Source organism: Alosa pseudoharengus, unplaced genomic scaffold, assembly GCF_046254945.1.
Source record: "Alosa pseudoharengus isolate Yale_2024_CS ecotype anadromous, Long Island Sound unplaced genomic scaffold, YU_APseudo_1.1 YU_APseudo_1.1_scf_3, whole genome shotgun sequence".
Taxonomy (NCBI): Eukaryota; Metazoa; Chordata; class Actinopteri; order Clupeiformes; family Clupeidae; genus Alosa; species Alosa pseudoharengus.
The window spans coordinates 25,456,085-25,483,516 of record NW_027468718.1 but is presented as its reverse complement, the minus strand read 5'-3'; the positions used below and the strand labels follow the sequence as shown (position 1 = coordinate 25,483,516).

The following is a 27,432-nucleotide window of genomic DNA, read 5'->3' as shown; positions in this document are numbered from 1 at the left end:
AGCCTATCTACTGTATAGGTAGATGTACAGATATGCCTCCCACTCAGTACCCATGCCAACGCAGTGTCATAATCAGTGGGTTTTGTCCCTGTATACGGGGTGGGAGAAATTGCTTTGAGCGAGCATAGATGGTACAGTAGATAGTGATCTTTCCTATGAGGTGCTGAACCTGAAGAAAGATAATGTAGGTGTTTCTTTCCTGCCTTCCGTCATTGTTGTACTCAATTTGAACCAGTTCTTTTCTCTCTTTCTCTCTCTCCCTCTCTCTTTCTCTCTCTCTCTCCCCCTCTCTTCCCCTCTTCTGCAGATGGGCTTTCAAACAAAGAGCAGCCACTGGAGCTCCTGAAGACCTCTGGACTCAACCACATTCCCTCTAGTAAGATCCTACTACTACCTTCCTCCTGCATCGGTCCATCTTGAATATGTTCGGCCGGTCATATCGGTAGGCTATACATCTGGCAAGCGGCAGTCCTGTTTGGACTGGAGTCTCAGCCTGTAGGACACATGGTGAAAAGGGATGTTCACTTGTGTCTGTTGTTTTCAGTCATTCAGTTTGGCAAGTCAGGCGCCAGCAGACACCTGGTGAAGAGCAATACTGGTGTCAACTTCCTGGCAGAGCTGGCTTTCTGTACCAAACGCAGTGTTTTACTCTCAGCGCCCACTGAGGTGCTTTTGTGTGCTCTGCTCGATCCACTTCTCATTCTTTTTAATTTCTCTAGCTTTTCCCCCGTTTCTCTCTCTTCTCCAGATCAGAGTTGCTCATGCGGAGCTTCTCTCTGATGCTCCTTGATTGCTCCTCTCTTCCTCTCCGTGCCACTTCTAGCCCTCTCTCTCTTCTCTTCCGTACACTCCTCCCCCTCTCTCTTCTCTTCCGTACACTCCTCCCCCTCTCTCGTCTCTGTGGTTTTCCTCTGGTCAAGTCAACACAGGACTAAGCTCGACCACGACAGCTTTTCACGGTCTCCGCTGAAACCAGTCTCGGAGCTGGACTTTTGTCCTCTCCGCTACCCTCCACTTAAGTCCCATGTCGTGGTGTGGGCAGGACGACCTCCAGCCGGGCCTGTGGGCTGTGGGCTGACGGCGGCGGTGGTGTGAGACTGGGCCAGGCTCTGGACAGGGTGGCATGAGGCGAAGGGTGGTGGAGGGGGTAGAGAGCCAGGCTTTACCCCCAACCCCCCCCGCCCCCCCCTCTCTCTCTCTCTCTCGCAGGGTAGAGTTGTGCAGGAAACAGATGGCGCTGAGAGCTGCTCCTGGCCCCGGCTCGCCTGCCTGCCCGGCCGCCTGGAGACCGGGATAGTGCCAAGGGCCCCGTCTTCCCTCTCTCCCCCTCTCTCCCTCTCTTATGGTCTCTCATTCTCTCTCTCTCTCTCTCTCTCTCTCTCTCTCTTATGGTCTCTCTCTCTCTCTCTCTCTCTCTCTCTCTTATGGTCTCTCTCTCTCTCTCTCTCTCTCTTATGGTCTCTCTCTCTCTCTCTCTCTTATGGTCTCTCTCTCTCCCCCTCTCTCTCTTATGGTCTCTCTCTCTCTCTCTCTCCCCCTCTCTCTCTTATGGTCTCTCCCTTGCTCACTCTCTTCCTCTTTCTCTTTCTCCTTCCTCTCCCCCTCTCCCATGCTTCCCTCCAGTGCTCCTCCTCTCCTGCTGGATGGCTATTGATTGGAAACATACCCTCGCTGTGGAGCTCAGATTCTGATTTAGGGTGTGGGCTGCTGGGAGAGGATCGGTTTCTGTGAGCGTGTGAGCTTTTCAGAAGAAGCACTTTGTGGAGTTGAGACTTTTTTTTTTTTTTGTATCTGTTTCTGCTGGTCTTTCTTGCATAGGGGCGGCCTAGGAACTTAGCAGAGTCAGGTTTTGTGTTGCCATGTTTTCCAATGCAAAGTGTGTGTGTGTGTGTGTGTGTGTGTGTGTGTGTGTGTGTGTGTGTGTCTGTGTCTGTCTGTGTCTCTGTGTGTGCCTGTCTCTGTGTGTGTGTGTGTGTTTGTGCGTGTATTCTCCCAAAGCAGTTTTCCACGTCCTTACAACCGCAGTCATGTGTGGAATCCATACCGGTGCACGCTAATCAAACTAGCACATGCAACATCAATTATGCATTGTGTTTGAAACATGCAACCATGTGCCCTTGGTGCTGCTGCTTGGCCCCACCTGAAATAGCATCCAGCCTGGGACTCGTGCTGCCCTCTCATGTCAGGCGTGGCATGTGTGGCATCATGCTGATTGGGTGTGCTCTGGATTCCTATTGCAAGCTTGATATGTGATGTTATTGGGTAGTTCACTCAAATCATATGACTGGCTGAAAAGGGCACTTAACACAAATAAATGTGTATATATATGAATAAATGTGATATAATGTCAAATAGAAGTGACACAATGTAGGCCAAATATTACAGCCAATTTTATTCACATGCACAACTAAGTTTAGTTTTATCATTTGCAAAAAAAAAAAAAACAATTATTATGGTTTGCTACAAATTTACAGTGATATTATGTTAAGTAAATTAGGATAGACTACATAGATGGGTAGTTCCCCTGAGTTTACTAGTAAGCTTTTAGCCTCCGAGTCATTAAACCAGAACTGCCCAGGTCTGACCAGATCATCAGTCTTCATGACTGTGAGCAGGCAGCCATCACAAGCCAGTGCATCTCTGTCTCCACCCCACTGCTTTGCCTTGTCATTCTCAGTTAGCTCATGGATAGCCATGTGCATTATTCAACAGGGCCTCAACACTCACTCTCAGCTGATGTCACTTGCTATACTTGGTGCCTTCTATTCTTTATTGATGGAAACGTGTGTGTGTGTGTGTGTGTGTGTGTGTGTGTGTGTTTGTGTGTGTGTCTGTGTATGTGTGTGTCTGTGTGTGTCAGCCTAGCTGTGACTAGTGTAGTCTCACAGTCACAGTGTAGGATATGCTTGTATCTTATGAAATATGATGATGCTTTTCCTTTCATTAAACCCATTTACATGAAGTACACAGTGTGTGTAATAAAATTGCATAGGTTGTGGTTTGTTTCAAATTCAGGCAGTCATATCTCAGCCTGTGGACACATTTATATCAACTTAACTATGAGTGGGTGTATAGCGGAGTTGTTTGTTTGTGTGTGTGTGTGCGTGCGTGTGTGTGTGTGTGTGCCTGCCTGTGTGTGTGATGTGTGGGCTGTGCTCAGCACAGCTGGCCTTCACTCATCCTTCTCAGGAACACGAGAGGCTCAGCCGCCCACCCCGCTGCTGTTAGCAGCCTTTAACACACACACGCACACACACACACACACGGCTGGCTCTCCGTCAAACATCAGAGTTGTCTTCTCACATACAGTACAGTCAGTCACCACACACACACACACACACACAGAGAGAGAGTCCACTGAATAACCTCCATCCCCCCTGACAGACACTTGCTCTAGTGGTGCCGATGTTCACACCCTCTTGTTGCTCGCCTCCGTTAGGCCTCTATTCTGTTTATTTATCTCTTGTCTAATTGGCCTTTCACCGGAGACTTGTGAAGCAGCAGGCACTGCTGTTTGTTTACGTCCCTGCACGCACGCGTGCGGGCGGATGGAAAATGAATTGAAAATGGAGATGAGCCTTTGCCTTCCCATTTACCAAAAAGAAAAGCGCCCACTGCCTACTGCTTTAAATGCTCAGAATAAACATGGAAATAGATCTGCACCTGCTCTCTCTCTCGCCCCCACACACCCTATCCCAAACCCCCATCACCTCATCCATGCTTTACACACCTGAGAGAGGAGCTTGTTTTTTTGTTTATTGTCAGTGATTTTGATGGGTCAGGTGGAATGGTACTTGATGGATTGGGCCATGCAACGTGTGTGTTTGTCTCTGTGTGTGTGTGTGTGTGTGTGTGTGTGTGTGGTGGTGGGGGGACATTGATGAGGCGTCCGAAGCTGCCGGAGACAGATTTGTATGCATATTAACGAGTCTGAGTGATTCCTGCACGCTGTGCACTCACACTCTCACGGGGGCGGAGTGAGAAGCCAGACCCGACTGCTCCCCGACATGCAGCCCAAAAAGCACTTGTCTTTCTGTGTGTGTGTGTGTGTGTCTGAGTGTCTGAGAGGGGGAGAGTGTGTGCACGTGTGTTTCTGTTCCTGTTCATGCTTGTGTGTGTGTGTCTGAGTCTGAGAGGGAAGAATGTGTGCACGTGTGTTTCTGTTCCTGTTCATGCGTGTGTGTGTGTGTGTGTGTCTGAGTCTGAGAGGGAAGAGTGTGTGCACGTGTGTTTCTGTGCATCTGCTCATGCATTTCTCTCCTCTCTCTAGTCGTCTGTTTGCAAAGGCTCAAGAAACATTTGCTTCCTTGGATAGTACACATTTTCTCTTTCATCTATTTCTGTCGCTCCCTTTTCTTTTTTGTTTACTCTCTCTCTCTCTCTCTCTCTCTCTCTTTCTCTCTCTCTCTCTCTCTCTCTCTCTCTCTCTTTCTCTCTCTCTCTCTCTCTCTCTCTCTCTCTTTCTAATTCTCACTCCATTGCTTTCTCTATCTCTCCCTGCCAAATCCGCTATTCCCTCCACACAAATTTGCACCAGCCCACTCGCGCAGGCTGTGAGTCCAGGCTGCCGACACACTTCCCTGGGCTGTGTGTGCGATGAGAAGGAGGCGCTGGCTGCAGGGCCACCAGGGTGGGTCACAATCAGACCCTCTGACCGTAAGCCCGGTGAGGGAGAGAAAGAGAAGGCAAAAAGACAGCGCTTCTGAGATCCACTTCATCACAACACTGACTCTTTATTTAGCTCACTGAATAATAGATGAGATCTTAAGTGCCAGAGAGAAAGAGAAAAAGCAAAAGAGAGAGAGAGAGGTAGAGGGGCAGTCCTAGCATCCGACCCCTGTGATTGGACAGGAAGAGGCTCCATGTGAGAGAAGGCTGTCTTCATTATTATTTCAAAACCCAGGCATGAAAATCAGCAGAGGGCCTCAAGTGCAGTCAGATCCAGCTCATTCTCTCTCTCTGTCTCTCTCTCTCTCTCTGTCTCTCTCTCGCTCTCTCCGACTCTCCCCCACATCCCACCTTTCCTTCAGCATCATCCTCTTCTGTCACACACACACACACACACACCCCTCCCCTCTTCAGTTCGCCGTGGTAACAGCGTACAGCTCCAGCTTTCTCCTTCTCATCTGGCATGCACAGACACGCCGCCGCATCTTTTATGCATGCTTCTGATGAACACTCCCACTTGCTGTGTGTGTGTGTGTTTGTGTTACATCTGTGTGTTAAGTGTGTGTATGTGTGCAGAGAGATGTTAATGTATCTATGGCTGCTGCCCGGACATGTGACCAGACTGTAGATTTGGGCCTCCGAAAGGAAGCGTCTGTATCCAGTGTGGAGGGAGACTAGAGCATGATACTGAGGCTTGTGTGGCTGCACTGGCATCAGCAGATCTACCTGACCAGTCATGAGCTTCATTCACCATATCTTGTCATCCATCCAGCTTGTCACCATAAATAAGCGCAGAGAGGCTGACAGAAAGAGATGTCTTTGGCGTAGTCTCTTGACCACTGTCCCAGCGCCTGCCAGAGCCTTTCGCAGGACCTCACTGGACACAACTCACAGCACACAACTTGTCCAAGACTCCATAGTGTACGTAGTGGAGCTCGTCATGTGATGACGCATCAGTACTGTTTGTACACATACTTATTTGTTTTCTCAGGAGTCATCTTGTATGGGGCTTGGGGGTTGCAGAGACTAAAGAACTAGTTGATTAGTCATATGACTCCAGTCAATACTCAGCTGCTGTTCATTTGCCTTACTTCACATGACTACAGCTAGGGTTATGAGATGCTATGCCTGTTACACGTTACATGATTTCTGCAAGTAAAAAGAATCCTTGTTTGAAGCAGTTTCAGTTTGCCCATTTATTTGCTGGCTAGTTAGAAACACAGAACAGTTTCAGTGGAGGTGAATGAATGAATGAATGAATGAATGAATGAATGAATGAATGAATGAATGAAACCTTTATTGTTACCTTTATTCTGAATTTGTTTTGTACTCAAAGAAGCCACATTGAACATTAAGCACAGACGACAATTAAATAACAATAAAAATCACCCCAAACATCCAACAACATTGAAGAGGTAGAGGAACAGCCTCATAAACAGAACATAAACAACAACAACACAGCAATGGTGGTGGCATGCAATCATCAGTCCAATCGCTAAGATGAATCTTTAAATAATGAAATAAATAATTAATAGTTCAACATTTTTAAATGTCTATGTGCCTGTGTCTGATCTGTTTAGTAACTGAATGCTCCTTGGCACAGATTATGTAATGGCACGTTTGGTTGTTGTTGGGGCATTTGAAATCTACGTCCAGAGGGGAGGAGGAGAACACTGAGAAAAGTTGGTGGGATGGATCATCCCGTATCCTCAGGGCCAGATTGAGGGAGTACTGTTCTATGAGCTTGGAGATGCTTTTAACATCAGATCCAGTAATTTTCCTGCCCATTTTAGTCGCCTTGTCCAGCATGTTCCAGTTCTTGACAGAAAGACCCCCCCACATCACGATGGTGAAAGAAATTCACCACTCTCTGAATGAAGTTAAATAAAACAATGTGTCTGCATTACACCTTAGTCAACCTCAGTCCTCTAGTCCTGAGTCCTGTTTATTATCTGTTAAAAAAAAAAAAACGACTAGGGCAGCATCATCTGCAAACTTAATCAGTGAGCAGTTGGAATGGTGGCTGACACAATCATTAGTATATACAATAAATAACAATGGTGATAAACATGGGTGTGCCACAAGGATGTGTTTTGTCATTCAGGAGGGTTATGACAGCATCCTTCACTCTCCTTTTCTCTCTGTAAGCAAACTAATGTGTCCATGGGAACCTGTGTTTGTATTTTGAGACAAATTGAAATGATACGCTCAAAGCACTTCATAGCAACAAAAGTGAGTGCCTCTGATCTAAAATTGTTCAGTCTAACTGGTTTGGGTTCCTTAGGAAGTGGTAAAAAAGGTGAACGCTCCTAAACAGAGAAGCGACACCCAGCCTAATGTGAACCTTAGTCACGCACACACACACACACACACACACACACACACACACACACACGGCTGTACATGGACACGGAGACACAAGGGCAGTCCATTCACAAGAAAGAACATGCTCTGGAGCCAGCATGGCTAAACTGTGGTCTGGGCCTCTTAGACCAAATGTTAAGCCTCGAGTCACAAGCTCTTAAGCCAGTAAGACTCATGTATCACAGTGCAAGTACCATGAAATGGCCTTAGCAGCAGGCAGATTTATCAAACTAATTACACACTCCTGTCATGGGTGCTCTTTCAGTCATGTGTCAGTCATACGGTTCATCGGGAAGAGCTTTGTGGCTCTGAGCAAGACCAAACTTTAGTAAATAAATAAAACAGTCAAATTGCTTAGGAGTTTTGAGCTGCTTGCATTAACTACACCTGGAACTTTATCTTGACATGACAAGGCGCAGTGCTTTAATTGTGCACTTTCCTGTTGTAGAGGGGAGGAGGCGGCTGTTAAAAGTGGCTGCATTTTCATAATTGGCTGTCAGATTGTGACAGGAACTCGCACTGGCGCTACGTGAGGGGTTAGTGGGTGCGTCGGCTTCGGTGTCAGATGCTGCAAGGGCGCTGCGTTCGCTGCAGTTCAGACAGACAGTGATTCATGTTTAATGGGGGCCAGTCTGGATGAGGGCTTGGCCTCCCCCCCCTCCTCCCATGTGGAGGTGCGAGATTGGAAGATTGAATCTTCCAGGAGAAACGTGGCTAAGGGGTCACCTTGCCCCCTTGGTGGGCAGGATCTCACCATGAGGTGTGTGTGTGTGTGCACTGCTGCTCCCACTTCCTAACCCTGCGTGGGTGTTAGTGAGTGGGAGAAGGGTGGGTGTGTTTTGGAGAGGGTGGCTCTTAATCTCTCTCATTCGCTCTCCTCCTCCTCTCCTGATTGGCTGGCCTCCAGCTGGACTGGGCCTTTGCCAGTGTAGTGTACAGCAGGCTGTTCCTCAGCGCTAAACCAGAATCAGTCAGGCTCCGGGGTCCTGCTAACGCTGACCCTGTGAAGCACAGTCTGTTCCACAACAGCACAGCACCGTCAATGACACATTGCAAATGTGACCAAGCTTGCGTCAGCCCACTTGGTTAAACCACCCATGTCCGTGTGTGTGTGTGTGTGTGTGTGTGTGTGTGTGTGTGTGTGTGTGTGTGTGTGTGTGTGTGTGTGTGTGTGTGTGTGTGTGTGCGCGCACTGCTGCTGCTGCTGCTGCTGCTGCTAATCTCGTAAATAATCTAAACCAGGGCTTTTTTCCACAATGAGTTTGCTTCCATCCGACTGTGAGGCCAAATGGCACCGTCAGGCGCGTCAATGGCTCATTCAGCAAAGGCTTTTCCTTCCCCTCCATGGTTCATGGATGCCGTCCACAAACCGGTAACGATACTTAAAGCCCAGCAGCTACAGAACATTGGCAGCGTAGAGAGTATACGTCCAGTCTGGCTACGCTGTCTTTTTGTGTGCCACTCAGACATTATCTGTATCTCATCATTTGCCTGAGGATGAGCGGGCCAGTACATTGATGATGCTATACTGGTTTTCTCCCCTTATAGTTTCATCGCTGCTTCCTCACTTGGTCCTCTGTGTTTACTGCTCTCTACTGTGATGAGCCTGGAAGAAGAGCTGCTTTGTGACATGGAGGACATGAGCGTACTGTACTGTACACGGGTGTCTGGCCCAGACCCTCTCCCGCGTCCTGGCTGCCAGGCCTCACAGATGGCCCTGGTGGCTCCCGCTTGGGCCGCCCAATAGCGCCCCCCGCGTCCACCTCGTACCCTAGCCTTGGCACCCGCACCGACCCGCCCTGCCAAGCTGAGCAGGCAGGAGCTGCGAGACAGCTGCCCTGGTTCTGTTGAGGCGCTGCAGGAGTGTGAGTGGGTCTGTGTGTGTGTGTGTATCTGTGTGTTTGTGTTTGGACATGGGTGTGTGTGGCCATAGAAACATATACCATCCCCACTACACCCTTCGCTGATAGGCCTTTGTGATGTGATAGGATGGGTTACTTGTCCAAGGGCTCATCATGTGGGTGTGTGAGGCTTTAGTTTATGCTCCACCCCTGTGGTTCTGCACTACTTTTTCAAGACAACTTTGGACGAAGGCTGAAAGAGATTGGGTTGATGGTGTCACGTTGATGAGCCCAGTCGCATATTTTTCTTATTTAGCCTCTGAGCTCTTGTTTAACTTTTGTGTGTTTGGCTGAGGCGATCTCAGATTAAACGTGTTTACTCGAAGGGGAGACGCCTCTCCGGCTATGTGTGAGACTGCAGATCCCCGCGCTGATTCACTGCCCGCTAAGATTTCATAGGCACACACTGTATTTGTGTGTGTCTCTCTCTCTCTCTCTCTCTCTTTCTCTCTCTCTCTCTCTCTCTCTCTCTTTCTCTCTCTCTCTCTCTCTCTCTCTCTCTCTCTCTCTCTCTCTCTCTCTCTCTCTCTCTCTCTCTCTCTCTCTCTCTCTCTCTCTCTCTCTGCGTGACTCTCGTCTCCCGCTCCCTCTCCTGTTTCTTCAAGAGGTAATATGAGCAGTTTGACCGTTGTAATCCCTCAGCAGTGTCACGCGGATAAAGGGCTCTGTAATATCTGGGTGCTGGGCTCTCGGCCTCACCAACAGCAGGCTTTATCAGTCATTTTTTCCTCTCTCGCTTTATCAGTCATTTTTTCCTCTCTCTCTCTCTCTCTCTCTCTCTCTCTCTCTCTCTCTCTCTCTGTCTCTCTCTCAAGCTCCTCTCCATGCTCCAAGTGTTGGTGAGTCACAGAGTGGAATGGCCTCCACCGTGAGGGAGGTCAGAGCCAGGCCTACTAGCGCTCAGCGATTAGACACGCTCGCGGATCAGACAGCGGCACTTAATGCCAACGGCTTCTCCCTCTGGTTCTCTCGATCGGGATGGACTCAGCATCCATCTCCTGGACTCTTTGTCCAGCGCTCCGCTCAGCTCCTCCATCCATCTTCTCCTCGGCTCTTTCTATCCATCTCTCTGCAATCATCCCTGCTCTCTCTCCCTAGTCCTCTCATTCATTATGCTCATGATGTTTTCTTTCTTCGATTTGTTTGGATAGACCAAGCCGTTGATTGGCCCTTCTCAGCAAGCAAGGGGCAGGGTGAGGGGGGTGACCGTCGCTTCTGCCAGTCAAGCGTTGGCGTGGAAACAACGCTGGGGCCTTGTGCGCGGCGCTCTCTGAGCCACGCTGCCGCTAATGCACTCGGAAGCGTATTTCATTACCGAGTCTGAGGCCGTGGGCCCGACGGCAAAGACAGAGGGAATAATTGTGCTCCGATTAGGGCCCTGCGCACATGAATGCAGCTTCAGAGGGCCTGATGGATGGCCAAGCCCTCACCGCACCCACAGCACTCCCACACCCAGCTCCACCCGCCAGCCGGCTCCGGCTCCGGCGCGGCTCCAGCGCTCCGCTGCAACAGTTGTTCCACTTGTTTTTTCCCCCTCTCTTTCTTCTCTCTTCTTTTTCATTTAAACGAGAGATCTGTCTCTCTCACCATTTCCCAGCTGGGCTCTCCGTGAAAGGCAGAGCACTGTATTAACATGCCACCTGTCTTCCATCTTCAGGCTGTAAATAATCGGGCCTGATAACACTGGTGCTTTGATTGGGGCCGGGATTGGCCTGCTGCTGGATGCTCCCCCGCATGTATTCCATGTAATGAGCAGAGAGCAGGGCTATTAGACCCAGAGACATCAGAGCAGATAACGGCTTATAAATAGCACTGTAACAGGAACCAGCGCAACAGCCTGCTCTGGGCCTCATAAAATAAAGAGAGGGAGACAGCAGCAGGAGCGGCAGAGGCAGAGTTGTGCAGACAAGAAGAAATGAAAAGCAACAGGAGCGCACACACACCAACCTGTGAACACACCCTCACACACACACACACACACACACACACATACACACATAGTAGACACTGGACGCCATATTTACTAAGGGTGTTTAGCTTTAGACACCTAAGCCTTGAGTACATGGCTTGTACGCGTACAGCTAAGCAATGATGATGCACATCTGTATCAATGGATATTCTGAATACCATTCGTCTGCAACAATGCTATTCTATCTCCTCTTGAGCGAACGTGAATATTCTCAGTGTCCTTTTTGCCAACTGCCCAAACAGCTGCATTAAAATCCCAGTGATCATCTCCCCTTGTATTGTCACATACAGGTGACTAACACTTAAGCCCCTTTTTGAATATTCACACTTTGTGATTTGGTGTTTCATTTGGAATACCCCATCATTGTGCGATTAGTGAAGTTCTAAAAAGAAAAAATCATCTAAAAAAAAAAAAAAAATCCTGCATACAATTGGCCTGATGTTGTGCCCAGCCCATTTTTTTTTTTTTTTTTTTTTGGGAGGGCTGGTTCAAAGTCAGTCCCAGACCTGTGTTTGTCTTCCGCTAGGGCGAACAATATTGTAACCTACTTTGCCCTTCACCCTATTGTAGAGGCAGTCTCAGATTTGGGGTTGAAGGGGGTGGGGTGTATGAGGCTTCCCTTTTTTTAACTGTTTGAATTTTGCATGATCCCAGGCTGTTTGAAGGCATGCAGTCTGAGCCCCGAGGGGAGCGGGTGGTGAAGAGCAGGGCATCCCTCAAGCTCAGTGAAGCACACTGTTGGGTGGGGCATCTGTCTCTGCCATCCTCCACCAAAATTAGAATGCCCACAATAGTACCACTCAGTCACTGGCCACGGTTAAGCTGCTTTTGAGACTCACAAGGCGGGTTGAAGGAAGTTTTTGAGTCTTTCATTAAGAAACGTTTTAGATATGAAGTCTGTTGTAATATGTTATAGCCCTAACTGTGAAGTTGCTGTGTTTTCATGTCCCTTATTTTGTAAACAGCAGTGTAGACGGTAGAGAGAGCTGGAGCCAATCATACAGGCCAAAGCTCTCGGTGCCCTCTGTACTCTGAAATCAGATATAAAGAAGTTCATGGAGTTTGAAAAGTACTGACACACATGAGAGTAGAGGTATGACTATGTCTTTACTATAATTAGTCCTAGTACCCCTGTCAGAATATAGATGTTAATGGCAAGCAAATGGAAGGATTATTCATCTCTGACAGAAGACCGAAGAGCTTTAGACTACATTTCCTGTTATTTGTATACACGCTTCCAACCCCCACCTTCCTCGGCTTGCTTCCTAGTATGGCACCACTGTCATTTACTGCTCTTCTCTTGTGTGCAGGACTTATTTTGGCCGCCCTTTTAAAAGCCATACTGGGCTCTGTGTGTACTTATCGCCTTCATTATTAATGAGCTGGTTAGGGAAAGACCTGCGTTTGGTGGAGCAGGACCACTTGGACAGTGGTGTGCTGCTGCCTTGATGGTCCGAAAAAGGCTAGACCAGAGCATCTTCACCATCCATTAACCGAAGGTAAGGAGCTGTTGGTACGAAACCACCAAAGCTGGGGGTTGGGAGTGTGAGCACAGAAACCGCACTCTAGACCAATCTTGACCCGTTAGCATCTACTGCTAATGTGCCCAGGGCATTGGGGGGTTGGGTAGGGCAAGGAGCCATGCCCCTATGCGGAGCGCTAAGGCGGTTAATGGGGGAGTCCTCTCTTTCCTCAGAGAGGAGGGGGGGGGGGGGCGACTGAGGGCTTCCATGCTGAAGAAGTGAGCCTAAGGGAGTCACTAAAAATGAATGGGGCAGGCTCCAGTGCTCTGCCCCCCAACCCTCAAGCTCCCAATGCAGCCATGCATTCCAAAGTGGGCGCCATTGATGTTTTGACATCCAAAAAAGCGAGACGGAACAAAGGGAGGTTGTGTCTGGGTCACACGCTGGTGTCAGACCTGAGTCTCCTTGTGTTCCTGGTGTGATCCTTCTTAGCATTTCATAACAGAAAATTGAGATATTGGCATTTCTTTGATGCCTTCTTCTCCTCTAGAATATGCGAGTTCCCACAAAAATCAGGTTCTTTGACTTGGGTGATGTGTTTCTACTGAGGATACCCGACTGCACACTGTTGTTTCTTCTTTTCTTGCTGCTTAGCTTTTTAGCGCTGTCTCAACTTTAAATGGAGCTGATTGCCTTTCAGCAGGGCTCTGCCCTTTGTCCAAAGGATTCCTCCAGTGCTCTAGGAGAGAGAAACTCCGCCACTCCTACCCACACACTGTCCTTTCCTCCCCCCAGTGTCCCTCCACATAAAACAAGCGGTAATATTCATTCATTTTTTCCTTTTCTTCATTTATTCACTTGGCCATTCTCAAAGTGAGCATGAATGAGGACTGCTATAGCAAACCCCAGCAGTGGCAGCAAGCAGTGGTGGCAGCAGCTCATCACTCCAACGCTCCGTTTACAGTTCAGTGGGTGCATTATTAACATCGCAGCATTAATCAAATCCGACCAATTCTCTCTCCCTCAGTTCCACACGTTATGGTAATGAAACAACCATCTAACATGTGGAGTGGTTTACACAGAGATGGAGAGAATCGTGCAAGAGCCGCAGTGTTATAAATAATATGAATCAATAATGAATGAACCGGTCTTTCACATATTTGGAGCCCGAGCTCTCAGTGTGCACCCCAAGGGGATTGGTGGTGGTGGTGGTGGTGGTGGTGGTAGGGGTGGTGGTGCTCAGGCCGCAGAGCGAATCTTCTCCCTCGTTGTGGAAGCACGCGGCCAGAGATGTCATTTTTCCTGCCGGGCGAGGCAATGTGAAGCAAGGCTCCTTGTTTATACCCCAGCAGACATTATTTATTTATCCGCTCTCATCTGTTTGGCCGACTGGCTGCGGTTTTCTTCCATTCAGACTTGATCATTATGCCCGATGCATTATTTACTAGGCCAGACACATTGCATACAAAAGCAGGCTCTCGCAGGTGTGAGTGTCCTCCTCTACCTGTTTGTATGTCTATCTGTCGCGGTCTTCCTCTGAACTCTGCAGTCAACACTGCCCCACCTATTATTAACCTCTTTTGCATTCTCTTTGGTTCCTCGTATGAGGTCACTATCACTAAAGGAGGAATGATATGAAGTTGTTTCATGTTTGTTTCATGTTTCTACTCATGCTAGAGACTATATGAATGTTGTTGCTTAGAATAAACCTTTAAAAGGGGACATCGTCAGTAGTTTCCAGAAGCATCTCCATGCATGAGAAGTCACGGGGGGGGGGGGGGCGCTACCTGAAACAGCCAGCTGGAGAGGTTAGGGATGGACCGTGATTTGCATGCCAGGTTGGAGATAAAGCTCTTTGCCCAAGTACACCTGCTTTCATTTCCATACTCAACCCATTCCACACCTGTCTGGGCAGTTGATGCCACTGGGACTCTCCTTTCCTGCCGCTCTATTTTTGGCCCTTACTGCAACTCTTATCGGCTGTGGAAGTGTGGAGCGGAGGCTGGAGTGGGTGTGAAAGCTGGCCCTGGAGCCCTTGAGATAAGGGCAGCACTTTTCCTTTGTGTTTATTTTTTCAGGGTTCTCCTGCAGATGCCTACTGTAGCTCTAGCTGTTGTCATCTTAAAAACATACACAGACGAGGCAAGCTTCTGGCTGACTGCCTGTCTGCTGTCACCTTGCAAGCTCCACATTCTTGTCTGTCATCAGCGTCACCACCCAAGTGCACCCAAGTGCATGCTAGTATGAGGGTGAGTGGTATATATTTTCTCCCAGGCAGAGTTTAGTAGGCCAAGCCAGCCACGGTTGTGGACACTCTGCTCCTACTCCGACTTGGGATCAAGTGTCGTGAGGTGGCCTCTGTCCCAGGAGGTAAATGAACTGACCACGTGTGATGCTGTAACTGGAGTAGCCAGCAGCAGGGCAGCCGACTGCCTCAATCACAGCGAAGCACAGGAGTAAGCTCAGCCGGGGCTTACAAACAGCCCGGGCTGGAATTTCACCCCGCATCGCTCGCTCGACTGTCTGTCAGAACCCTCTCTCCCATAAAGGCCTTCTAAGGTTGCACAATGGCCTCCATTCTGTCATGAGGGTGAGTGTTCTGTTTTGTAGCAGCATGTGAACTCACTTAAGAGAGAGCAGCTGAACGTCTACATTACCAAAACATTTTTCAGAACATACCTGTTGCTACAAACAATGGCAGGTACTCTATGTTGGAGGCCGGCACAGAGGGACTGAATCATCTACTGTCTTAAATTTGTTATGGGGAGCTGTTGTTTCCTGTTTGTATATTTGTTTGTATATTTTTGTTGTTGTGTAGTGTGGAGCTCTGATAGTGGCTCTGTGTAAAAGCCTTGTGTTACTCCTCTCTTTCCCTCCCTCTGTCTCTTTCTCCCTCTCTCATTCATTCCTCATGCCGTGGCCTTATCGACACATGGCGCCTATTGATTAACATTGCTCTGGAGCAAATGCACCATTGATTAGCCGCTTTGTTAACTGCTGGCCTCGATGACTCACTCACACCCTTCACAACCAACTGTTTCACCTATTGTCTGAGATTTCTCCTCCTCCTCCTCCTCCTCTTCCTCCTCTTCTCTCTTCCTTGTGCCCCTCCCTGTCCCCTTCATTCACATTTCCTTCCAGCAAGCTCTTGTCACACTGAGCCCCCCCCCTCCAGCCCCTCCCCTCTAGTCTCTTCACACTGCTGCGCGACCGTGTAAACAAATCTCTCAGCAACACGCGGCCCTCTGGAGGGAAGTTGCTCCTCCATCCCCACCCTCTCTGGAGCAGCCCAGGGAGGTCACCATGAGGAGGGCCGCCACTTCCGCGGCCACCCAACAGCACAGACACTCAACAGTGTCTCAGTGGCCCCAGGGGATGGACGCGGGCCCTCCCTCCCTCCCTCTCCATCTACTCAATGTTAAGAGCTATTTTTAGAGTCCCCCCATCATTCATCTCCTCGGTCCCTGAGGTTTAATATGATGCTCCGAGAAGTACTTTGTCCTCAAGCCAGGAACAGACAAGCAATATCTTCATTGCCTTCATTCAGATGTAGCTTAACATAGAGTTCCATAAGTTCCTGCCTGTGGAAGAGCATGCTGTGAGATACATCAGTTGATTTAGAAGGAGAAGCTGGGAATGCCCAGATGCATACTGACGTGATTGGTGTCTGTTTGAACTGTCTGTTTGAAGATCTCCCAGCTGCCGGCAGGAGAGTTGGAAAATGAAAGATGTAGTCTACGTCATCTGTAAATAACCCCCCTGCCCCCTCACACACAATCACACACACACATCCTATACCAACACCAGCTCTCACTATTATGGCAGCATTGTGGATTCTCTCTGTACTGAGAAGACTTCTGTGCTGTGAGCTGAGTGCTGGCTGAAGGAAATCAGAAAAGTCCTTAAAATCAGAAAACACCGGTAAATTGATTCTCACCTGAATATAATTTTCACCTGCTGAGAGATGCAGTCAAATGTAGAGGTTTACAGAGGTTTTGAACAGCAGCATATTTTGACTGAATATTGCATTTCATTTTTTAGACACCTTGAAGGGGAATCTTGAATTTCCCCTTGGGGATCAATAAAGTATCTATCTATCTATCTATCTATCTATCTATCTATCTATCTATCTATCTACATGTATCTATCTATCTATCTATCTGACACACCTATTTTTGCGGTGGCCATTGGTTGGGAGGAGTTGTGTGGGATGATATGGGTGGATGGGGGGTATTGTAATTGCTCTACCTTACACTATCATGTCAGCTCCAGCTACATGGACTTAATGATAATCTTTAAATCTTTTATAAAGCTTCTATTTTCAGTGCCACCCTGGCCATCAGGGTCCTGTAGCAGTCAGTGTAATTGCAGTTCTATGGTGGTAATGAGGATGGAGGGAATAAGAGAGGGAAAGGAGCGAGAAGAGGAGAAAGAGAGAGAAGGAGAGAGAGAGAGAAGGAGAGAGAGAGAGAGAGTCCCACTGCCTGGACCTTCTGTGAATCTGGCCAGTGTTCCAGGAAGCAGAGCAGCGGCGCGCATAAACACTCTGCATGCCTGCGACGGCCCTCTGATGTCACCAGCCGGGAGGGAGGGAGAGCGAGCGAGCGAGAGAGAGAGAGCGAGCGAGCGAGAGAGAGAGAGAGAGAGCGAGCGCTAGAGAGAGGGGAGGGGACGAGTGAGACAGAGGGAGCTAGAGACCCAGCCGGAGGGGAAGAGAGCAGAGCAGAGAAGAGAGAGGGGAGTGTGTGTGTGTGTGTGTGTGTACGCGAGAGACACTGAGGGAGGCAGCGGAGAGGAAAGCTGCCGCCGTGAGTGAGTGAGCGAGCGAGGGAGCGACAGAGAGAGAAATCGAGAGATAGCCGAGCGTTCTGCGCTACACTGATCCACGCCGCTGACTGGGATTCTTCGTCTCTCGTGTGTCCGCCAGCCATCTGCGCGTTTTGTTTTTGTTTTGTCATTTTTTCCTGTCCTCCCCTTCAACCTCTTCCCGGCACAGAGTGCTTCATCTCCTCCTGGTCTGGACCAAAGGGCTGATGGGTAAGAGCTGACTAGCTCCCTGTTGCTTTTGCTGGATCTGTGTGGTGTGTGTGTGTGTGTGTGTGTGTGTGTGTGTGTGTGTGTGTGTGCGCGCGCTTGCATGTGCCTGTCCGCGTGCGTGTGTGGGTGGATGGATGGACAGTGTGCAGGCTTTTATTGAATGGTGGTGACGAACGCTTCCCCATGCTGTGTGTGTGCGTGCGCGCGCTGCATCCTTGAATTGAGCCACAATGACTAGAGGCAGGATGAAAGTGAGGAGAGATTTCTGTGTCTGCTCTTAACTGCCGTGGCGTTTGTGTATGTTGGTGTGTTTACGTGTGTGTGTGTGCCTGTGCACATATGTGTGTGTGTGTGTGTAGACGCTGCATCGGTGGTGTTGCGGCTGAGAGGAGGCGCTCGGCTGTGGTCTCTGGCGCAGGGTCTCTGTCCTGGACAGGCTGTTCAGAACACACAGAGGGAGCACGGGGGGGAGAGAGAGAGAGAGCGGGAGGGGAGAGGGACAAAAGGGAGTTGGGGACGGGGCTGAGGCGGGCTGAGGGGAGCGCAAAGAGGAACTGTTTTAGTAATACAGAAGCGTTGTGGAAAGATTCAAGCGATAGAGAGGGAGAGTGGGCACGGGTTTCCAGGAAGAGCTGATGGAACGGACTTGCGGGGGAGAGTCGCCACCGCTGAAATCATAGACTTGGACACGCTGGACCAACTGAACTAATGAACGACTGCCAGGGAATTAGTTTCTCTGGCAACATGAATCTTTAATCCCATCCTCCTGTTTGCCCGTGTGTGTGTGTGTGTATGACTGTATGTGTGTATGTTGTGGGGAAGGAAGTAGTTTACGCTAAAAGGCTATCTCCCATAAGCTCACTGGGAGTTTGAAGAGAAATAGATTTCAGTCTATTTTTTTGCTTGTATGTAACTTGCTGAATAGTGGAAATTTTGAGTATTTACTGAATGACTGAGTGTGATTGTGTGTCTGCGTTTACCACGTTTCCAAGCGCTTGTGTGTGTGTGTGTGTGTGTGTGTGTGTGTGTGTTGTAGGCTGCGCTGTTAGTGGAGGGTTAGGTGGAGTCCCGTCCAGGCTGTTGGCACGGCCGTCGCCCCTGGCAGCCACGGCGTTTCTCCCAGCATCCCCTCGGCCAGGAGCCTGCAGCTTGCAGCTCCGCTCAGTGCTCCTCACGTCCCACTGCCCATTAGTCACCCGCCTCGCCACCCCACCCCACCCCACCCTAGCCCTTAGCCTATTGGAAGCAGATGTGACTTTTGTCGAACGCAGTGACTCCAAAGATGCCGTCCTAGGACCCAGTGAATGTGCTTGTTCATGTATGAGCAACTCTCTGAAGCTATCTTTAACTTACTTGTTGTGTCTAGTGCAAAACGCAATAAATAAATATATATGATGCCAAGTTTTAAGATGTGGTGTGTGTGATGCCTGTTTGTGTTTTTTTTTGTGTGAATAAGTCACAGAGGAATATCTAGTTGTTGAGCTTGACAAAGCACAGATAGCCTCTAAGAGGAAGTGGAGTGCCTCAAGTTGCAGAGAGAGGCTCACTGGCTTTAGATCACCACAGGAGATTCCAGTCTGGTCACTCACCGTGTGGTCATGCCAGGACAAGACAATCAAAGAGGCGTTGAGGCGGACACAGACATAAAAACAAAAAAATTGAGTCTTCAGAATGACGCTGGGGGGGGGGGGTGAGTAACAAACAGACAGACAGACAGATAGTACTGTACAATAAAAGAATAGAGAGAGAGAGAGAGAGAGAGAGAGAGAGAGAGAGAGAAAGAGAGAGAGATGGCATAACCACAAACTTTCTTGGACATCCAGTCTGTCTCCTTCCTCAACCCTCCTCCCTGTTCTCTTGCTATTGTTTTCTCCCCACCCCACTCAGCCACACTAAACAGATCTGGTGTCCTCCTCCTCCTCCTCCTCCTCCTCCTGTTCTCTTGCCTGACTCCAGTCAATGGCAGCCTGGCACTGGGAGGGAGAGGGCTCAGCAACAGAGCTGATTGCTCGCCGCCTTCGGCCAACCGCCGGCCTCTTCCAGCTCTGTCGCCATGACGCCGTCGTCTCCTGCCCCGCTGCCGTACCTGATGCTGGTTGTGGCCAGCGAGCAAGGCGAGTCGTCTGCAGGATCAGTGGCAGAGATTTCAGCCCAGCGATAATCCTCTCTGGCTGTGGGATCCAGAGGATTGGACTGGGGATAGGGATCCTCCATATAGGGATGTACGGAGCAGGAAAACACCAACAAAGCAGCTCACACCCCAGGGGACCCGAGCTATAAATAGATCAAAAAATGGATGGCTCTTCCCCTCCTAAATCCCCCCCCCTCCTCCTCTGTGTTTGGCTGCCAGTAAAGCTGCTTTGCATGGTTGCTCATTGCTCCTAAGGATGCTGTATGTGTGTTTATGTGTGTATGTACATGTGGCCATTTTTGTGTGTGTGCGTGTGTGTTGGGATAGGCTTACAAAGGGATACGTCATGATTGTAAACAATCCCTTAGAGCAGCCCAAGTAACTAACCGGATCATTTTATTTAATGTATTTGACTTGCAGTAGGCTTATTGCGTCCGTTTGTTTACAAGCCTTCTCCAGACGTCAACTCTGAGGGAACAGGGGAAAGGGGAAGTAGGCTAATAGACATACATAATAGACGTACAGGACTAACTCGAAGTAGCATTTGCCCTGAGGCGGAAGGGTGTGGCTTTCCAGTCAAGCTCCCCAGCCCCCTCAGCCCCTGTCAGTGTAGTTTACTCGACCCAATCCCGTCTGTGACCCAGAATGCTACACACAGACTCCCTAAAATGCACGGCACTGGGCGTGCAGTGGAGGGGCTGCTCTCATGTCTCTCTGGCTTGGCTGCATTGCAGAAGCGTTGTGAAATGCATGTTTAACTTGCATCTGACCAGTATTGTTCAGTGAACACACACAAATGCACAAATGCTCACACAAACACGCTGCCCAGTAGCTGAAGTAATTGCCCTGGCAGCAGGATTGCCTCGCTGGTTATACGTAAGATGGTGTTTACTGTAAACATGTCACATCCCATTCTCATTACAGGGCCTCAGGAGTGTGTGTGTGTGTGTGTGTGTGTGTACGTGTACGTGTACGTGTACGTGTACGTGTACATGTGGTGATGACTGTACGGGATTCACTGTCAAGGAAAAGCCATGTCATTGGAATTGCACTGAACTACATGATTTGAGCATTTCGGTCAGTGCCAGAGACAGTACTCGGTCATGTCTGGATAGGACGCTCTGGCCCAGTCTGGTGGTAAACAAGAGTATCACGTTACATCGGACGGCAGGTAGGCCATTACACACCCTAGCGTTTTACTGAAACCAGCTCGTGACCTGAGAGAACAGCTAAGGCGTGTGTGAAATCGTTTTACTGATCTGTTTTGTCTGTCAATGCCCACTGGACATTTTTCAAAGGACAGACTGCTACAGTTGGACATTCGTCTTCTTGGCTTCCTGAGTTATCCAAACTGCTCATCGATCTACACAGCAATATTAATGTATGTGTGGAAAACCATGTTTGAACCGTGTCTCGTGTAAAAGTGTTTTTCCTAAGTACTTTTCCTAAAGTACTTTTGTTCCTAGGTAATCAGTATTTTCCTACTAATCTGTTAAAGATTATCAACATTGACTGAGGTCAATTTTCAAACCCTGTCCCAAGTTTTACCATTGCTTTTTAGGCTCAGTGATGATTAATAAAAAACATTCATTGTTCATAAAAACAAGGCTGATCTGATAGAACTCTGTATACTGTATGGCAGTGTCATTGACACTGTAAGTAAGCAGGTGAGTGGTGAAAGTTTGTTCCAATATGCAGCCAAGCTGCAAGACTACCAAGTGTGCAGTGTCCCGTATGAGACTCCTGCTAAGAGAGTTTTTGGTTATTGGTCATTACTCTGCTTATTTGGCTTAATAACATTTCAGCTAACCACCCCACCCCACCCCCCTGAAATGGCCCCTATTACCCATGAACTCGTGCATGTAGTGAAACATGTCAAAAGCTGAGTATGTTGGCCCTGGGCCTCCAATGCTGAACACAAAGCAAGATGCATAGACTGTGCTGACCCGATTAGGGGACTTCTCTCATGGACGCGACTATACATCTGAGGTGGTGATGGGGGGGGGGGGGGGTCAAGAGGGCGGTCAGTGGTGACCGAAATATCTCTCTTGCCCAGAGAACCATGGGCTTGGCTTTTCCCAAGGCTCAAGATGCCCCTAAGTCTTGTGACGTGACCTTTTTTTTCTGCCCTTCTGGGTCGTGCCAAAGAACACACAAGAATAGGTTTGCAGAAGGACTCACTACTGGGTGAATGGAGAGAGTCTGATTTACACTGCAGATTCCGCTTGCTTCTGCAAGGCTAAAAACCATTCATTCATAAACACCTGCACCTGACTTGTTTGCTCTGTTTCGAGTGCACACACAGACCTCTGCACTTGTTATGTCACCCAGGAATGCCCTACTGTGCAGTGTGTTGATGTTGTAAACAACAGGTTGAATTAGTTGCAGTCTCTTTCAAGGTGTCTTTGATGCAGAGTGCTTCTCAGGCACACGGCTTCAAAGGTAGTGTTCACTGTGAGGAAAGGTTTGACTGTGCACTTGTGAAACAAGACACTTGCAGTGTTTCTCTCTCACAGGTAGACCAGAGGTCAGGTTGAACTGGATTGCTGGCTTGTTCATGTAACAAGTGTTTGTTCTAGTGAATTCTATAAATGTACTTTTGTTTTCCCAGGAAAAGGCTGTGTCCGGACTTGCCTTTTGCTCTTGGTTAGGTTGGCAGAGCATTCCCCTTTAAGCTTCCAATAACTGCAGTGTATGTAACTAGGCAACTAGTTTGGCTTTAACCAATTCTACCATTCACAATCTTTTCTTGCCACCTGTTCTGGTCCACAAGGCACACTGTGTTGTACAGTCACTTTCCTTTTGGTAGAGAAACCTCAATGAAAGTCACGATGATGTACATTTGCAAAACAACCACGTACCATCAGGCAGTGCATTGCCTGTTACCCGGCAACAAGCGAATGCGTCGATGACCATCTCGGCTGGGGTTCCTGTTTGATCCCACTGGAAGCGAGGGAAAAACAAGTGACTCATCTGTGAATGTTTTTTAATGAGCACCACGTCTGATGCTGGGTTATTTATAGGTACTTCCTTTTGTTTGGCTACACCGATATCTAATTCACATACCCATTCACCTTCTGTTTCCTGGACTAGGCTCTTAAACTGCTGTTTTAAAGATGGAAGATTGGGGCTTGGTGACTATTTTACTACCCATTCAAGCATCCCTTCCCATGAGCCTCTGGTAGTTTCCTCTCCTGCTCTTCATCCCTCCTCCTCCTCCTCCTCCTCCTCCTCTCATCCTCTCCCTGAAGTGGCCGTTAATAATACTAAAGACGATGGGAGCTGAATCAATACCCCCTGATTCTCAGCACACTCTGCAGTTCATCTGCCTGCCTTTTAGAACCATTCTCATCCACCCACGCCCACCCCCCCATGCGCGCACACACACACACTCCCCCACCACCAACCCACCTTCTGAGAGAACAAGCATCCCTCTGTCACTGCGGCATTGCCGTGGCAGGCAAGGGCCTGTGCGGACGTCACCAAGCCCCGGTCGCGCTGCCTGTTCCTCGACACATTCATTAGCCAGGGGTCCTCAGGGGTCACCCATTACAAGCCCAGTCCCAGAGCTCATGGGGTTGGGTGGGCGGGCGGCGTGGGGGAGACGAGGGTGATTGCACCATTGGTCTAGTTGACTCTGGCTGCTCCAGTGGGGAAAAAAAAAAGGGCAAACGCTATTCTGTGCCAGAGATGAAAAGACCTGGCAACTGGGTTGTGGCGCTTTCGTGGGGAAGAGAGTGGCCAACGGGAAGCAAGTGAATGTGCTCACTGGGCATGTCTAATCAGCCACACCAAGCTGCCCATTCACCCCCCCCCCACCCCCCAGCTTTATAGAGCTGTCACTTTTTTTGTCATGCTCAGGTCGCCACCGTTTTCTTTGACAGCGTTTGCCACTTGTTGAAGCTCGTTCAACGAGACCTATGCCGATTGAGTTGAGTGATGCTGTTTTGCAGTACCAGCTTGTTCACCGTTCTGATAGCTTTACAAAAGTAGAAGGCTCCATCTCCCCACTTTACCTGTCGTTCCCAGTGAGCAGTAGTCTTTATTGATCTGAATGATGGGGGGGGGAGTGCTGTCTTGGCTAATCTCTCCTCTGCTCCCACTGTGTTCCTGTCTTGGTAAACCTTTCCCTGCCCTCTTCCCCTGCGGTGCTGGGACACTCCAGTTTCAGGCCCCGTGTGGGGCTTCTTCCAGCTCACAAGCCCTTGTCTGCATCATTGCATGCTCTGGAACATTGAACCTGCAATGAACTTTTTTTGTTGTAATAAGGCCTTTTGTTCGTCCTGTGATCTCTTGTAATTGAAAGCATGATCCCTTGTTGATGTCTGACTATCTCTGACTTCCGCGCTAACAGAGGGGAGTAGAGCCAGATATAAGCTGATCTTTTCATCTGGCCTGGTCTGTACACTTTTCTGTCATGGAGGCTGAGTGTGCTTATGTCCCCCATCAGTAGACATGCACTGTCCCAGCCTGATATGGTGCAGTGGTAAAAATGGAGGGAACATTCACAAGCTGGCTCCGGTCTGTGTGCTCTTGTGCCAAGCAGAGCGGCTATCGCCATGTCCTCCCACCTCGGCTGACTGTAAATGTGATGTATGGTCGGCCCTAGGAGCCAAGTGGCCTGGTCCCACGATGCCTTGCTGTCCCTGTAACATGGGCTCACGGCCGGACTGCTGTCAGGTGCCCCCGGCCCGGTCCCACTCGAATCAATCTCCATCAGAGGCAGCAAGCTACGCCCCAGGACTGTGTGTGTGTGTGTGCTATTGCTCTGCAGAGATTGCACACACAAACTCACACACGCTGATACCAGACAACCGTTTTGCATGTCAGCAAATCCCATACTGCCACCCTTAGTATGCTAAACTCCATGTAGCGAGTAGATTGCTTTCCTCTTTTTCCATCCACGTTGCATCACTCTCCAGTCGCCAAGGGCAGGGAGGGCAAAAAAAGAAAAAGTTTGTCCCCTAAGTGTCCCCCAGCAGCTGTGCTGAGTGCCAGGCCCCATGTTAATGCCCTGACACAGGACTTGTATGTGCTGTGTTTACAAGGCATCCTTCTCACGCCGGGCCTGGAAAGGCCAGGATTACACTCATTCTGACTTCTGCTGGCCAGAGTGGACTAGAGATTATTAGATGGACATTAATCCAGATGCCGTCCTCAGTAATTACACTGGCTGCAATAAATAAACAAAAAAAGTTTTTAGAGAGGGGTAAAAATATGTGTTTTGGTATGGTTTATGTGACTCAAGCTAGAGGCCATTCTTTGCAAGTTCATTGTGGATTTCTTTTAATGTCTTCTTCGCCTTCAGCAGAACTTCATGTCCAGTCAGCTCTGTGTGTGTGTGTCTGTGTGTGTGTGTGTGTGTGTGTGTGTGTGTGTGTGTGTGTGTGTGTGTGTGTGTGTGTGTGTGTGTGTGTGTGTGTGTGTGTGTGTGTGTGTGTGTGTGTGTGTGTGTGTGTGTGTGTGTGTGTGTGAGAGAGAGAGAGAGAAAGGGTGTCAGGCACAGGGCAATCACTTCCATGTCCTCAGGCCTCAATGCCCCCATTGTGGACTTGGCGTTTGCGTCACAAATATGATTTTATTAAATGATGAAAAGGGGGCTGTCTATTCATGAGGATGGAACTCCCTTGTGACCCTGGCCTTTCTGTATGCCTCTTGGAGGGGCCGTGCCACTAGACTTCTTTTTTTTGTCACAGCTCTGCGCAGGCTCTGGGTCAGTGCGCCATCGGTGAACCCACGACATTCTGCCGGACTAGTGACGTCCCGAGATGCCTGGCCCAACTCTGTGCACTCATGAATGGTTCTCACCATGAATGGTGGCCTCTGTAACCCCTCATGAATCACGCCGATGGCCCCTGGAAGTAGTGACACGCTCGCCACAGAGGCGTCCCTCAGGCTCCATTCACCCATTCTCGGTCTCGGTACGAGAGACGAGGTCGCCCCATGCCGCTGTAGTCGTGTCGCCAAATGTAGTCCACCCTCACTCTTCCACAGGACAAATGAGAGCGGTAGTGATTCACACCATTATCGTGCAGCCCCTCCTCAATCACCCACTTTGCTCAGAGGGGTGTTGATTCGTTCACTTACTCAGTCAGGGTTTGATAAGCTGCTTCAAACATGTCCTCGAACCTCCATGATGAGCTCATTCACAGTTGATGGAGCAGGTGAAGCGCAGAGGAATTAACTTCCGACAGAGCCGCTGAACTTCACTGAGACTCAGGAGATTTGCATGAGGTTTCAAACAAATGTGTGTGTACACTTGGGCAACCTTTAGTGACTAAGCTGTGGGAGCTGCAGAGCTGTGTGATCCACTACAGATATCAGACTCTCAGACTAGACACTGGCTGGATTAGTTTACATAGTAGTCTAGTTCAGCCATGTAGTGGGACTTTGGTTAACAGAAGACAAATTGTCCAAAATGCACATGGATAGTTTTGATTCAGGTATCCTGATATGTTTCTAGATTTGTTGCTGCAGTGTGCAGGCTTGTAATAGATGGGTCCAAAAGAATGTGTGTGTGTGTGTGTGTGTGATAGGGGAGGCTGCCAATGGGAGGGGGGGTAGTTGTGTGGTGTGAGTGAATGAGAGGAAGCATTCTAAGGGAGCTTAGTCTGCTGGGCTACATGTATATTGGCTCAGGCAGGGCTTGGGCTGGGTTTGGTTTGTTCCTGTGTGCTGTGGTTGCCCCACATGCAAGAGGCTCCTTCTAAAGCTGGGATCCTGCAGCGCAGCTGATGGTCGTGTGGCATGCTGACGATTTGATTGAACATCTGTGAAATCAAAGGACCCGAAGAGGTTCTCACCGCTTCTTGCAACGCCAGCGAAACTCAAGAGCGCAGTGTGCCATGGCTCGAGCCACTGAGTGTTTCTCTAGACTTCCCATTCCAACATCCTCTCTCTCTCTCTGTGTCCGTCTCTCCACTCTCCCTCCAGTTGATGTGAGTGCGACGCTGCCACTGCAAGTGCCCCCTGCCGCCATCCCCATGGACCTGCGCGTGGACCACCAGTTTGCGCTGGCGCCGGCCGACCCCAGCCAGCGGGAGCAGCAGCTGCAGCAGGAGCTGCTGGCCCTCAAGCAGAAGCAGCAGATCCAGCGCCAGCTCCTCATCGCCGAGTTCCAGCGCCAGCACGAGCAGCTCTCGCGCCAGCACGAGGCCCAGCTGCAGGAGCACATCAAGGTAGGACACACACACACACGCACACACACACACAGACATGCACATGCACACACGCACACACACACATGCACACACATGACCCTCTACAACCGGTCTCCTATACTCTTGGCTTTATCTAGTCTGGTCTGTGACCATGTTATCATTGTGCTGCTGTTTTTATTTGTGGGTTATGTGTGATTTGTTGTGTTGCATGCATAGTTATTCTTTTGCATGTTTGACTGCAGTAACTGGGGGGAAAGAGGATGACTGAAAGAGAGTGTGTGTGTGTGTGTGTGTGTGTGTGTGTGTGAGAGAGAGAGAGAGTGGGAGTGAGTGAGTGAGTGAGTGCATGCGTGCATGACTGTGGTTTCATGAGGCTGGGCTTCTGTCAGATCCCTCCTGTCTGAGGGCTTTGTGTAAAGCCCTTGATTGCAGAGGGGCATGTGCTCAGCAGAATGCCAGTTTGCTGTGGTAAGGTGGGAGCAGGGGCTGCCATGAGAGTAAGGGCCGTGTGTGTGTGCGTGTGCTTGCGTGCGGAGTCACTGTGTGTGTGTGTGTGCGCATGTGGAGTCACTCTGCAGTGGCTGGAACAGTATAAGCACACACACACAATCACTATGGGAACCCTGTCCTTGGGAAAATTGCTGCACAGCCACAAGACTACTGGCTTTCCCCCCTCATTCTGCCTCGGCCAAAGCCCCGGTAGCCAATCGGTGCACAGCTGATCCCCCCTCGGTAGCTA

The 27,432-nt window shown here is 49.4% G+C and overlaps 1 protein-coding gene across 3 annotated transcripts in view; it reads left to right on the top strand.

The window, feature by feature from the left end:
* The window catches only part of hdac4 (histone deacetylase 4), a 156,826-nt gene that overhangs the window by 61,923 nt on the left and 67,471 nt on the right, over nt 1-27,432 (top strand). Inside the window, exons 3-4 of one of the 3 annotated variants that reach the window (XM_076263722.1) lie at nt 308-376; nt 26,467-26,711. In XM_076263722.1, the coding sequence (XP_076119837.1) occupies nt 308-376; nt 26,467-26,711 (314 nt within the window). Of the gene's footprint in view, nt 1-307; nt 377-17,080; nt 17,403-26,466; nt 26,712-27,432 lie in introns of those variants that run through there. The other 2 variants (XM_076263724.1, XM_076263723.1) reach the window with 2 other exon arrangements.